At 36.2% G+C, this 12,509-nt stretch overlaps 1 protein-coding gene across 9 annotated transcripts in view; it reads left to right on the top strand.

Moving 5' to 3' along the window:
• Positions 1-12,509, top strand: part of CDC42BPA (CDC42 binding protein kinase alpha) — a 153,202-nt gene that overhangs the window by 108,229 nt on the left and 32,464 nt on the right. For all 9 annotated transcript variants that reach the window (XM_042876263.1, XM_042876279.1, XM_042876248.1 and 6 more), the window contains 4 exons: positions 340-445; positions 785-933; positions 2,884-2,975; positions 5,064-5,140. In XM_042876263.1, coding sequence (XP_042732197.1) covers positions 340-445; positions 785-933; positions 2,884-2,975; positions 5,064-5,140 — 424 coding nt within the window. The remainder of the gene's footprint in view (positions 1-339; positions 446-784; positions 934-2,883; positions 2,976-5,063; positions 5,141-12,509) is intronic.

The following is a 12,509-nucleotide window of genomic DNA, read 5'->3' as shown; positions in this document are numbered from 1 at the left end:
TTTACCAACATTAAGCATATTTCTTTTCCTGTGTCTTGACTGTTAGCCATGACCTTTCTTTTTTTCCATCCTGAGCCTCATACGTGTTGTATAGGGGCAGTCTGGGGGCCAAAGGGAGGCTCTTCCTTCTGCTCTGAGCAGAGATGAGGATCCACTTTCCCTCATCTTGTATGTCAGTGCAGTTCCTCAGGTTTGGATGCGAGCTTACCTTCCTCTTGCAGGGACTTAAGTTGGGGTTCTGTCTTAGCCTGTGTCAGTACTCTAAAATTTTCTTCATTTTTCTTATTTTTTGTTTAGATTGTTTAGTTAAAACATTTTTCTTCTAATGTAATTGTCTAGGGTAAGTGATGAAAAAGATGCTCGAGGTTATCTTCAAGCCTTGGCCTCTAAAATGACAGAAGAACTAGAGGCCCTGAGGAACTCCAGCTTGGGTGCAAGAGCTACAGTAAGACTTATCATTCTGCATATCAGATGTTTTGTTTGTTTAAAAATGGTAATGGTCATTTGATAGTTTTAGCTGCAGTAATAATATTCTTTCTGTAGAGGCCATGTTAGTCAAAAGCTAAACTTCTCTAGAGCTTCCCTTCTGAATAACTGACTAGCAAATTTATTGTTTATCACATCATGTAATTTTTTTCTACAATATTCTTGAAGTAGCTACTTTCTAATCATATATTAATTTGTTGAAGGAAATGTGTACTATGCTGCACGGAAAGCTTGAAGTCTTTCACTTGTGCCTGTCCTTCATAGTGGTCATTTGAATCATTTTATCATTTTTTACTAGGACATGCCCTGGAAGATGCGCCGTTTTGCAAAGCTAGATATGTCTGCAAGGTTGGAACTGCAGTCAGCTCTTGATGCTGAAATCCGAGCCAAACAGGCTATTCAAGATGAGTTGAATAAAGTCAAAGCTTCCTGTATCTCTACAGAGTGGTAAGACTGAATTGTTCTATGGAAAACTTTTCTTGGATTCCTACCAGAGAGCGTCATTGTATCATCGTTTAATTTACATTTTCTGTCAAAATTTGATAATGAATGATGCTGATTTCTTATATCCAAATGTGAAAAAAAAAAGATATCTGTCTTTATAGCGCAAGCAGCTGGATGCTTTCTTTGGAGTTTTGGAATCTTGACAATGTTCAAAGGGGACACTTTGTTTTCAATAATGTAATGTCTCCTAGTTTAGTAACCAGTTCAAATGTAGAATTTATTCTTATCCATTGTATTGATAGCTGTACGGATTCATTCTAAAAAAAAAGAAACCTACTATTGTGTATTGGTTTGCACAGCAACAGTATGTGCTTGTAGGAGATTATGAATGCTCTTGTTCCTTGGATCCATTTTTTGAGGTTTTTTGTGTTGGTTTTTTTTGTGTGTGTGTTTTTTTGTTTGTTTTGTTTTGTTTTGTTTTTGTTTCTTGTTTTAACTTAAATTATAAAATTTCAAGTAGGGCGTATGACTGAAGTGGGGAACTAGTACCAAGACATTAAATTTCTAGGTCTCTAGCTTAAATTTAGTTCAGATCAGTGGTGCCTAAAATCTAATACTGATAAAACTTCTTGAAACACTGCAAACACAAATTTGATGATAGCATTTGTCATAGCATTTACCACCGAAACTTGTACTTGTTGTTTCCTTTGCTAGTTTGGACAGAAATCAAATACAGAACATGAGATTTTTCCTACAAGAGAATTCTGTTTAAGGCATGTTTAAGAACAAGCTTGCACTACTACTAATGATTACAGCTGAATTCTGATGAAAAAGTAGGCGTGAATTCCTTTAGCTGTGGTTTCAATTCCTTCTACAAGCATTAACTTTGTTAAGCAAAGAGGCGTAGTAGGTGAAGTACAAAATACGTACTGTTTGCATACCTCCTGCCATATGTTGTAATTTGACTTAAGCTAAAGCATTGCAAGTATGCCATGAGAAGAAAATTGATCCTGCACTATGATGTAATAGAAGTTACATTTCCAAATAACAAATCTCATTGAAGTATTGCAGTGCTAGTCCTTTGAGTTGGTGTAGGTTGAAGTAGGTGCTGAAGCTGAAATATGACTTTTGAGCCTTCTCTTAGAGTCACACACATTCTGTTCCTTCTTTCTCTATGGAAGTACTTTTTTATAGGAGCATTTCTGTCATCTTGCAGTGGCTAAACACGTAAAAGGGCAATACAAAGCATGGAAACAGCTCCTAGCAGAGAAGGGGTAGGATGTGATGTAAGAATTTCAAATACAAGCAAAATGAAGAATTTTTCTTGAATCGTATCTGTGGGGCACTGACTTGTTTTGCAGCTTTAGGAAATAGTTTAGACAGAGCTGAGATATCTGTGAAGTGAGAATGCCATTTCCACTTAACTGGGAGGTTTTCACACCAGGTAACCTGATGATAGGCAGCGGTGTAGATCCTGTAAAAATATGAATGCCACGGTTTTCTTTGATCAGCAAGGATGAGGAGTGCTGAGTCAGAAAGAACTGAAACAGCTAACTGTTATACATGATCTATTAGTATCAGAGGTACTATGAATGAACAAAATAAAAACTCTATTTATAAGTTTGTAAGTACATGGGGTCTTTTTTTTTTTTTTTTTTCCTTATCCACAGGATACAGGCTCACACAATTACTCATACATTAGAGATGTGACCCTGTCTAATGGTTAAACAAGGGCAATTAATGCCTGTTCTGTTTCTTTAAGATACCTTACTGAAGAGGTCCAAAGTGGTTTCTGAGTTCATTCTTGCATCTGATGAGATCATGCAGCTTGCTGGGTGTTGATTTTTAACTGAGCACTAGTCCACGTAACGTGCAAAGATGAATAAAGAAAGAGTGATTTGTAACATTGGTTCTTGATGTTTACAAAGGATTTTTGTTTGTGTTCTTTTGAAGTAAATTACAAGAATCTGAGAAGAAGAACTTGGAACTGTTGTCCGATATTGAAAGGCTGAAGAAGGAGACGGAAGAACTTAGATCAGAAAAGGGTATGGCTACTGATATCCAACTAAATAAGAACATATTTCACATTTGTGGGTACATCTTATCAATTAAGTGTCGTCTTTTCTCTAAAATATGATACCAGGAAACTTTGGCGTACAAAATGTGAGCACGGCTATTGCATGGTGAGATGTACCCACAGTTGAATTTGCTCATGTGTACTTGTAACAGCTTTGGTGATACACTTGAACGAGTAAGATATTATCCATGTTGGAGTTGTAGTACTTTTATTTGGCATATGTATGGTATTTGACTGCCAGAAAATTGCTGAAAGAATGGATTTTTTTGTAATTGTTTCCCATCTTTGATGAATGAAAGGTATTTAGACTTTAGCACTAATCACTGTATTTTTCATTTATGAACATTTGAGGCCCATAAGAAGGAAAACAGCTGCAGAGGCACTGTGCAGTTCATTCATTGGTTTCTTCAATGGATTCATTGATTGGCTTTGTAAACATGCAGTGATCAGTGTGGTCATGTTTGCTTTGCTATGGTTGTAAGAGAATATTCTGGGATTTCTGTTGCATTTGCTAACTGTTTTGCATTAGAGAAGAGACTTTTAGTAAGTCTGAAATGAAAAAAATTCGTTGAGGTAAGATTAATGATTTGGCTGATTCTTTACAGTTCCCGTAGTACCTCTAATATTTGTATCTTCTAAGTGGGAAGAAGTGATTTTTCAGGCCAAAAGGAATTACCAGATTTTTTGTAGGAAACTGCTTGAACTTGAGTTTCAAAATTCTAGCAACAGTTGCTGCATAGAGATTTCAAATGTTGTTTACTATCATAACAGCCAATAACAGAAAATAATCTGTTTCCATATATAGGCCTCCACGTGTTGGCTGACTGGTAAAAAGTATATAAACCTGTACAAAATGTTCAGAAATCACTGGCACTGATTAGCAAATACCACTTAGGGAATTGTTAATTTTTCATCTTGATGTTAGTGCTAAGATCAGGATTATACTGCTGAGTGGGGACATTGTTTTGTCACATTTAGCTTTTACTTTCAGATTTATCTTTTTGAAAATATTTTTAAAATATTGTCCATAGTTACCCTGCTTATGAAATCTACCTTTCCATGAAACAATCTGTTAAGAGCTTGTAATTAATGTTTCATCTTGTATTTTTTCTAGTCTTAATACCTTATTTTTGTGGAAATGGAGATAAACACTTGCTCTTTTCTTTTTTTTTTTTTTTTTTGAAAAAAAAAAAGAAAAAAAGGAGTATTAACTATTATGTTTCCAGAAGTAATGTATAAGATTCTACTGTAATTAGTCAAATATTTTTATAGAAATATATCTTAATTCAACATCCTTATTATCTTTTGGACTTGATTCTCCTTTGTAAGAAGAACTGTATAGTTGTCTCAATCATTCCTTGTGTGGAGGATTCAGCTGCAGTCAATATTCCATGCTAGACTAACTTTCTTGTACGTGTAGATTGATTTCTACCATCTTTTGCTCTTGATAAATGCATTGCAGAAACCAAGAAGGGTGGGGAAAATGATTACAAAAATGATTCTGTAGGAAGTAGGTTATCAGAGAATTTTGTTTAGTCTTTTTCTAGGATTTCAGTGTATTTATATAAGAACTGTATTATTTGAAAATACCATGTATTCCCAAACAGCATGTTTTGTGTGCTTTTTGTTGAATCTCACTGTTTGCTTTTATCTACAGTCTTGCCACAGCAGACTGTCCAATGTGCAGGCAGAGCAGGGGTGACACCTGCCGTGTTAGTGGTTAAACCTGTATGATTCAGTGCATGTTGGAGATGGCCATAAGTGCATTAGAAACTTGTGTATTGCACAGAAGGCACGCATAAGTGTGGTTTCATGCTCAGTTCACACCACACGCATCCTAGCTTGGAAAAGGCTAATTAAACATTTGTTGCTTGCTTTAGTGGATGTATATCTATTAAAAAAAGATTTTACTATGGAAAACAGACCAAACATGACAATTGCTTTAAACAAATGTAGCTGTGTGAGGTGGATTCCCAAACCCAGAATGCGGCAAGGCAAAGGTCCTCCATAAAATGGTCACTTTTCTGTAGCTTAAAAACCTGCTGCTGTTTTCTAGGTGTAAAGCACCAAGACTCACAGAATTCTTTCTTGGCATTTTTGAATGCGCCTACCTCTGCTCTGGATCAATTTGAAGTAAGTGTAAAGCTGTTTGCTCTCTCAGTTGTCAGTGAAACTTTTTACTATTGCTGTTTTATACAGAATACCCGCTTGCTGAGAGTTTGTTACTGTTTTAATGATATTATCCTGTATTTACTTGTATACAACAGTATGTGAATATTGCTCATCATTTGCAGTGCTGGCTGTCTTCTCTTGAACGCTTAATAATCATAGCAAATTCTCTCTAAAATGCTGAATGCAGAAATTTTCCTAATATCATAGCAAACACGTAAAGCAAAGGTGCTCAAATGACTTTGGTACGTGTTCAGAATAATGCTAAGTAATGTGAATGCTGGTTTTGTAAACATGAAAGTATGCAAATAATCCTTGATTGCATTCTGTGAAGTGGTTGATACTGAAGTGGTTGATATTTATTAGGATGTTTTCATTGTTTGTTCATTTTCATTCACAGATTTCTAAAACCCAGATAATTGCTGTTCATTTCCTCTCCACAGAATTTTATTCCTAAAAAATAAATCTCTTTAATTCCTTTGTTGCTTTTAGAATAGAGACCAGTTTAGGTAGAAAGTATGGATGTGGAAAATTGAAACAACACAATGCATTTCTTATCCTCTGTTTTAATCAACAGCCAACAGTGCATCGTTTTTCTTTAGAGAAAAGCAGCCAGGGTGAAATACTGGTCAAACTAAACTCAGTGGGGACAACACACCACCTTCACAGTTATACATTTGTTGTAAAATCTGTGATTGTTTTTTTCCTGATACATATACAAGATCATATTTAGCTACAAAAGACATTCCTGATGCTATTAATCTTCCAAAATTAACTTGCTTTTTATTGTGTATTCATTATTCCATTGTTGTCTCATAATGCATAATTAACGCATTTTTTTCATTTCTTTTTTAAATGATTTCCCTTATAAGTTACTTTTAGAATAAAATTCCTCTTGGAATGTAGGAATCTTGTTCTATTGAGTCAATGCAAGAAAAACATTTGATTTTATGTGTTGATTATTAATTGTCTATGAAAGGCAATTAATGAAAACTTGGGTAACGTTTTGCAATTTGTCATTTATAGTTGTTTACTTTTGCATTTTTATTTATACTGAAGTTTACTTCATCCATTTCTTTTTCTGTCTCTCTCCCTTCCTTTGTTTTTTTTCTTTATTGCTGATTTCATTAAAATAGGACTCCTTTTCCTCTTCTTCATCCTCATTGATTGATTTTATCGATGACGTAAGTCTTTGGTTTTCAAACCAGTAAATCCCTCAATAACAGAGATCAGTTGATTGATTTGGGATATTTGAACAATAATGCAGTCAAATAAAGTGCTGCAAGTGCAGTGGAGAACTATACTTGTAATACTTACACCTGTCTATATAGATAGAATTAAATGGTTTTCTTCATGTGAATAATTCTGTATTGAAGAAGGTTGTTCCTAATGGGGAGAAGCTGCTTTGGGGTCTTTACTTTAGAAAATGGTTCTAAAATTTCTGGCATACTTCTATCACTTAGTTCTGTTGCTTCCTGTTGTTCTGTCAGTTGTCTCCAAAACTCTTCTGGTCACTTCAATGGAAATGTTTCCTTTTAAGCCTGTATTGCGGGAAGTAATTTTTATTTCGGCTTTGAAGTGACCTTCTTGATTGATTTCTTTTTACTGCCTTTTGAGATGCTAATTTTTAATCACAGCAGTGTTTAAAAATTTGCCCTGATTAGCTGCTTGCTAAGGAAATTAAATTACAAGCTGAAAATTGACTGCATTATATTTCTTCCAGGCTGAAGTAATAAGCACGTAATTGTAAATGCTCAGAGGCTTTAAATACTCTACATCATTTGTGGACAACCACCCATTGCCATTCTTTGTATACTGTGTGTGTACATCTGTGTTTTTTGATACACACATACAAAAGTGTGTAGCATTTAAAGTACAATAATCATACTTGCATTAGAATGCAGTATAATTTATTTTATTCTAGAAATATTTGTTGTGAATGATGTAACAAGAAAAGTATTGTATACAGATCTATTCTACTGATTGCATTTCCTTTCACCAATTCTGAAAGAACTCTTTGCATTGAGACAGGTAGAGTTTCCCGTCTTGTAAAATGTTTAATAAATGAATTTTTATGTCCTTTACTGGGTTAAGGAAGTGTTCTGTATGTTGCCATAGCATTAGGAGCTTAGTTTGTGTCAGCAGGCTCTTTCATACCAAGGTACTTCTGAAAGAAGTATCTATTACTCTCCTACAGTGATTGATGAAGACATTGGAGCGCACACTCAGATGAAGTCTTGTTTGGTACCCAGATTTTATTTTTGGAGTAGCTCCAAGTATTAATGTGTATAATGTTGCATCTGGATGATGTAATGCATACAGAATCAAACTTCGAATGCTGTATCTTCAAGCTGAATCCAACAGCTGTTTTTTTCTCAATTGCTTTGGGCAGGAGTACATTGCACTGGTGAGGGGCTAACCTCACTAACAGGGGCAGAATGCTATCTCACAAATCTGCTGAAACTCCAGACCCAGAGAGTTGAGTGCTCAAAGATGAGAAAAGTGCTTTGCAGATGAGTACAGTGCCTGCTGAGTTACCTTTCTTTTTTGAAAGAGGAATGTCTGTTGACCTCATTAGTACTGGAAAGTAGTGCAATTAAGTTGTGTTTAAAGTCAATTCTGCATCCTTCTTTACTTGGACAACTATTTGATTCATTCGTGAATTCTTAATACCTAGTTCAGTTGTCAAGATGAGTGGTTTATATGGTTCAGCTAATTAAGTAGGTTCAGTGTCCATATATTTGGCTGAACTTAAAATGAGGGGCTCCTCCTCTCTCTGTCCACATCAGGGCTCTCTTCCTCTCCCCCCAGATGAAAGAAAAGAAAAGCAGAGTATTTGCTGGATATGACCTCCATTCCCTTTTCAGTGTCTCTTTTTGATTGTAGTTACCTTGAATGTTTCCTGTAGCATCTCAAGGAGAGCTAAACCTATGCTCAGTCATACCTGAAAAGTGGATGGGCTCCTTAAATTAAGTCCAGGGAAGTATTAGAAGTCCTTAGGTTAGACTCAATATAGGATGGTTTTCAAGAAAGTCTTTTCTGTCATCAGGATCCCACAGTAAATATTATCAATGGCCTGAAATGAATCTCCACCCTCTGTGCTTCATTACAAAATGACAGGTTGTAAGCAGTGCTGATTTTGACTTGCTGGTTATATTTGACATTTATTGGGTAGGTGTCATATTCTGTGTCTGCCTTCCAAATAGTGTATTTGTTTATCCCTGAGAATGATTGCAGTAAATGCTAATTGCCTCAGTGAGGAAAACAATAGCTGTGTGTTTTCTCTGGAGAGAATTAAAAAATAGATATCTCACTGTCTGTGGCCTGCAGATGCCAAGCAAGAAAATGAGTAGCTCAGTACTCCGAGTAACAGTCGCTGCTGTTCCAGCTGTTCCTCCTTAAATCCTCAATCCTTGATCAGATCTACAAAACTAGTGCTGAAATCTTCATGGTTGCAAAAGCTAATGTGTCCAGAAATGATCCTTGTTTCTGCTGTGTGCATGGGAGAGTGTGAAGAGGAGCAGGAATAGGTTTTGCTGTCTGAGGTTTCAGATTTTGGTGGGAGGGCAGTCACCCTCAGTGACTCTGCTGTACTTTCTTCTAAATCTTCATCTTTGTTGCCTTGTGTATCGCAGGCTGTTGGTAGCGTCACGTAGGTCTGAAGTCTGCTGTGTTCCCTGGAAGTGTCTGATAATGGCACTGCTGAGCAGTGGGTTTTGAGCTTGTTTTATTTTTTATAAAGGTTGATCTTTGTGTGTCTCACCAGCTAATGGAAGCAATCAAGTTGTTTTGTTTAAAGTTGAGTCAGTGATTATTTAGCAATAGTAAAATGGAATTCCAGTTACCCTTGACAAAAATTTTTTCACTTGCTGTAAAAGATTATTTTTTCCTGTTGTAACACATTATGAATTAAAAATAGCTTTCTTAAATCATCCTGTGGGATTTTAGTTAAACTAAACAAATCTTAGACAGCAGAATAATTCATGTTCTCAATTTTCATTTTTAAATAGTCCCATACAGTAGAGTGCTCTGACTGTACCTGCACATTTGTAATGAAGTTTAGAATAATCCTTAATGATACTTTAAATTGGCTATATTGCTCCTCCAGGAGATTGCCTTATTCATCTTGTTCAGAACACAGAGATATACTGACTGCAAGTTTTGCTGCTTTGGTGTAACGTAGCCTACAGTTTCACTGTTACTGTCCAGTGTAAAGATGCAAACTTTAAAATAACTGTTCCTTTCTGTGATGTTTCTTTCTGCTTGTTGCCCCAGAATACTGTTTTGAAAATACTTTTAAAAATGAACATGTCTGTGTGTGTCTAAAAACTACACCTGCAAACATACAGCAATGAATACTGAGCTGATTTGTGTGTCACTGTTTGGTTTTGTAACATATTCTCCTCCTTTCTTTGTTAAAGCGCTCTCCTTCCTGTATTCCAGCTAACAAAGGCAGACGTGTAAGAGGCTGTCTTACTCTGTGTGGCCCTTTATTTTTGCCTGTCATGTACATGCCTTCGTTTAATGTATGGATCGTCTGCATGCCTTGTGCTGCTGCTGCTCTTTGCTGCTGCTGCTGCTGCTGCTGCTGCTGTGCTTTTTGTTGTTTTACAGCCCTGGACTAAAAGCTTTTGGATTATTTGTTTTGGTAATACTTCCATGTGCAGAATATCATTGTAGCTTTGTCTACTTTTTCATCTCAGTGTGGAAATTCGTTGTGAGAGCTGTTCAAGTTGCTGCAGGATGAGAGATGTTAAATAAGCAGGATGAGAACATGCCAAATGAGGGCCTGTTTGAAGAGGGTGTGTGTAAGAGTTTCCTACAGAAGATAAATTTTGGCATTCAGGAGGCCTATCATAGCAAGTGATTGAAAATAGCACAGAGATAAATAGCAAGAGGGAAACTGAGTGTTGAAGAGGATAGGACAAATTCATACAAGGAAAGCAGAGTTGTATGTGTTATAGTCTGCTAAGCTATGGTTCACAAAGCAAAGTGGAATTCAAAACCTGGTGTTATCCATGCCTTGTCAGACTGCGTTGGTACTAGGTATGCTGTGCACATTTTGAACTCGCATTGCTTCTTTTGATTCTTTTTTGTATAGAAGATAATAGGAACAGGAAAGTATAGACAGCATTTATAATGAATTTTCAATAAACTATGATACACACAGCTCCAATAGTTACCTTAAATATGTAAATCAAAGCACACATCTCTGTGTTTAGGGCAAGCTTACAGTAACTGCTTGCTTTTGCCTACTGTGGCTCCAGTTCAAATATGTTTGCACAGTAGTCAACTTTGGCTCAGGCCTTCACAGGTGACGTGTAGACCACCAAACACAGAGTGGTGGAAGCCAACAAGGCTATTACAATTTTATCTGAAATGTTGTTTTCCTTATCTTGGCTTAAAACTAATTTTAGTGATGTTAATATGAGCCACTTAAATTGAGTTCAGTTGCTTCTGTAACTTTCTTCTCCTTGAAGTAAAGAACCTGAAGATTACTGCAGCATTACAGCTTATGGCTCTGTTTCTACAGTGAAGTTGGTGGTTAAATTCCCTTCAAACTAAGTAATAGTAGATCAGGTTCTGTCTGTTTTGTGGGCTTTTTATGTTCATAAGCTAAGTAAAAATAGATTTGTAACTAGTTCAGCAGTTGATTTTGCTCCACAAAGGCTTTGTAGGACATTCCAGAATAGTTCCATCATTTATTATTATCCTGGTACCAAAGTTTTTAACAGACACCGCGAAAATTGTTTGGTATGCAGATGCTACTTTGAAGGGAGGACCTTCTGAGTATGTGGAAATGTTTATGCAATTATAGATATGATCTCTGGACTTAACTTACAGAAGACAAGGAACATCTGCTTCTTGCTATGAAAAATTTTCCAGTGGTTACTCGCTGGGTTTATTTTTTAAATAAGGCTGTTAAGAAGTAGCTAGATTTTTTGAGGTTAGACAGTTTACATGTCACGTTATCACATCTTTAGGCTTTATTTATTTATTTAAAATAAAAAGTTTAAAATACTTAACTCAATTTATCTAAGGATTCATAAGTGCTTCTGATGCTGGGTAAAGCTTCCAATTATAATTTGCTTCCGATAAATCAGTGTTCAGAATGTTTGCTTTACTGCTATTTTTTGCCTCAGTGCTTGAGATACATGATCTGTGTGTGGAAAATAGGTGTACTGCATGGTGAGAAAGTCTGTTCTCACTACAGAGAGAAGATGCATCTTAGTATGCCTGTGTTGATTAAGCTGATGAGCCTTTTTTTTTTTTTTTTTTTTTGAAGGCTATGGCAAAGAAGCCATTAAACTTAACTCACTACAATTGAAAAATAAACAAAAAATCAAAAACAAACAACAAGAGAGCTTCATCTGCACCTGTTCACTACCATGGTTAATTTCTTGAGAACAGCGTATGCATGTATAAGATTGGCTTGGCATTATGTTTTATACACACAAAGCAGTAAAGGTTTTGGAATTCCTATTGTGATGTCAGTGACAAATGAGGAAAAAAAATAATTGGAATATTCAAATATATCTGTAAAAGTTGCTGCAGATTTTATTTTGTGCACAAAGTAGCCAAATCCTTAGCAATGATTAACAGTTGATAATGTTGCTTCAGAAAAACCCAACAGGTAGTGGAGCCATCTGTAGGCCTCCAGCTATTAGTTTTATTAGTAGGAGAGAAAAGCATCCTCATTTCACTTTAATCATAAAATTGAAATTAACAAAGAAAACTTTGATATGGAGATGTCATATTTTCAATGAAGAATTTTGCATTCTCTTAAAGACTCTAAAGTTGTTTTATAGGACATCAAATCATACTCATATAAGGGCTGCTCCAAAAGTAATGTCTCCTATTTTATTATGTTGGCCTACCACGTCAGAGGCAGATGTTGGTGGGATGGCAACAGAGATTGAACCTTCCCACCAATATTCCATTACATTTTTTTGCTGTGCAACAGATGGCAGCAGAGGGGCAGCATAACAAATTGGCATCTGACATGGAAGTGTGCATGGAGCAAAGGGGTGTCCTTGAGTTCCATCATGCAGAAAAAAATGGCACCCAGTGACATTCATCAATGCTTGCTGAATGTTTATGGAGACCCAACAATGGATGTGAGCACGGTGAGGCTGTGGATGGTGGTGGCAGTGACAGTAGAGGTCACCTCTGCTAATGCAGATTTTTACAAGCACAGCATGCAGAGTCTTGTGCATTGCTGGTGAAAATGCAGAGCTGGTGGTGCTGACTGCTGAAAAAGAGTCTTTTATAGCTGAGCATGTGCTCTATCAAACTGCATTATTGTGCTCTTTGTATCTGTTGTGGCTTCCAT

Source organism: Lagopus leucura, unplaced genomic scaffold, assembly GCF_019238085.1.
Source record: "Lagopus leucura isolate 7727_CA_CO unplaced genomic scaffold, USGS_WTPT01 Super-Scaffold_73, whole genome shotgun sequence".
NCBI lineage: Eukaryota > Metazoa > Chordata > Aves > Galliformes > Phasianidae > Lagopus > Lagopus leucura.
This window is presented reverse-complemented; position numbering and strand designations above follow the sequence as displayed.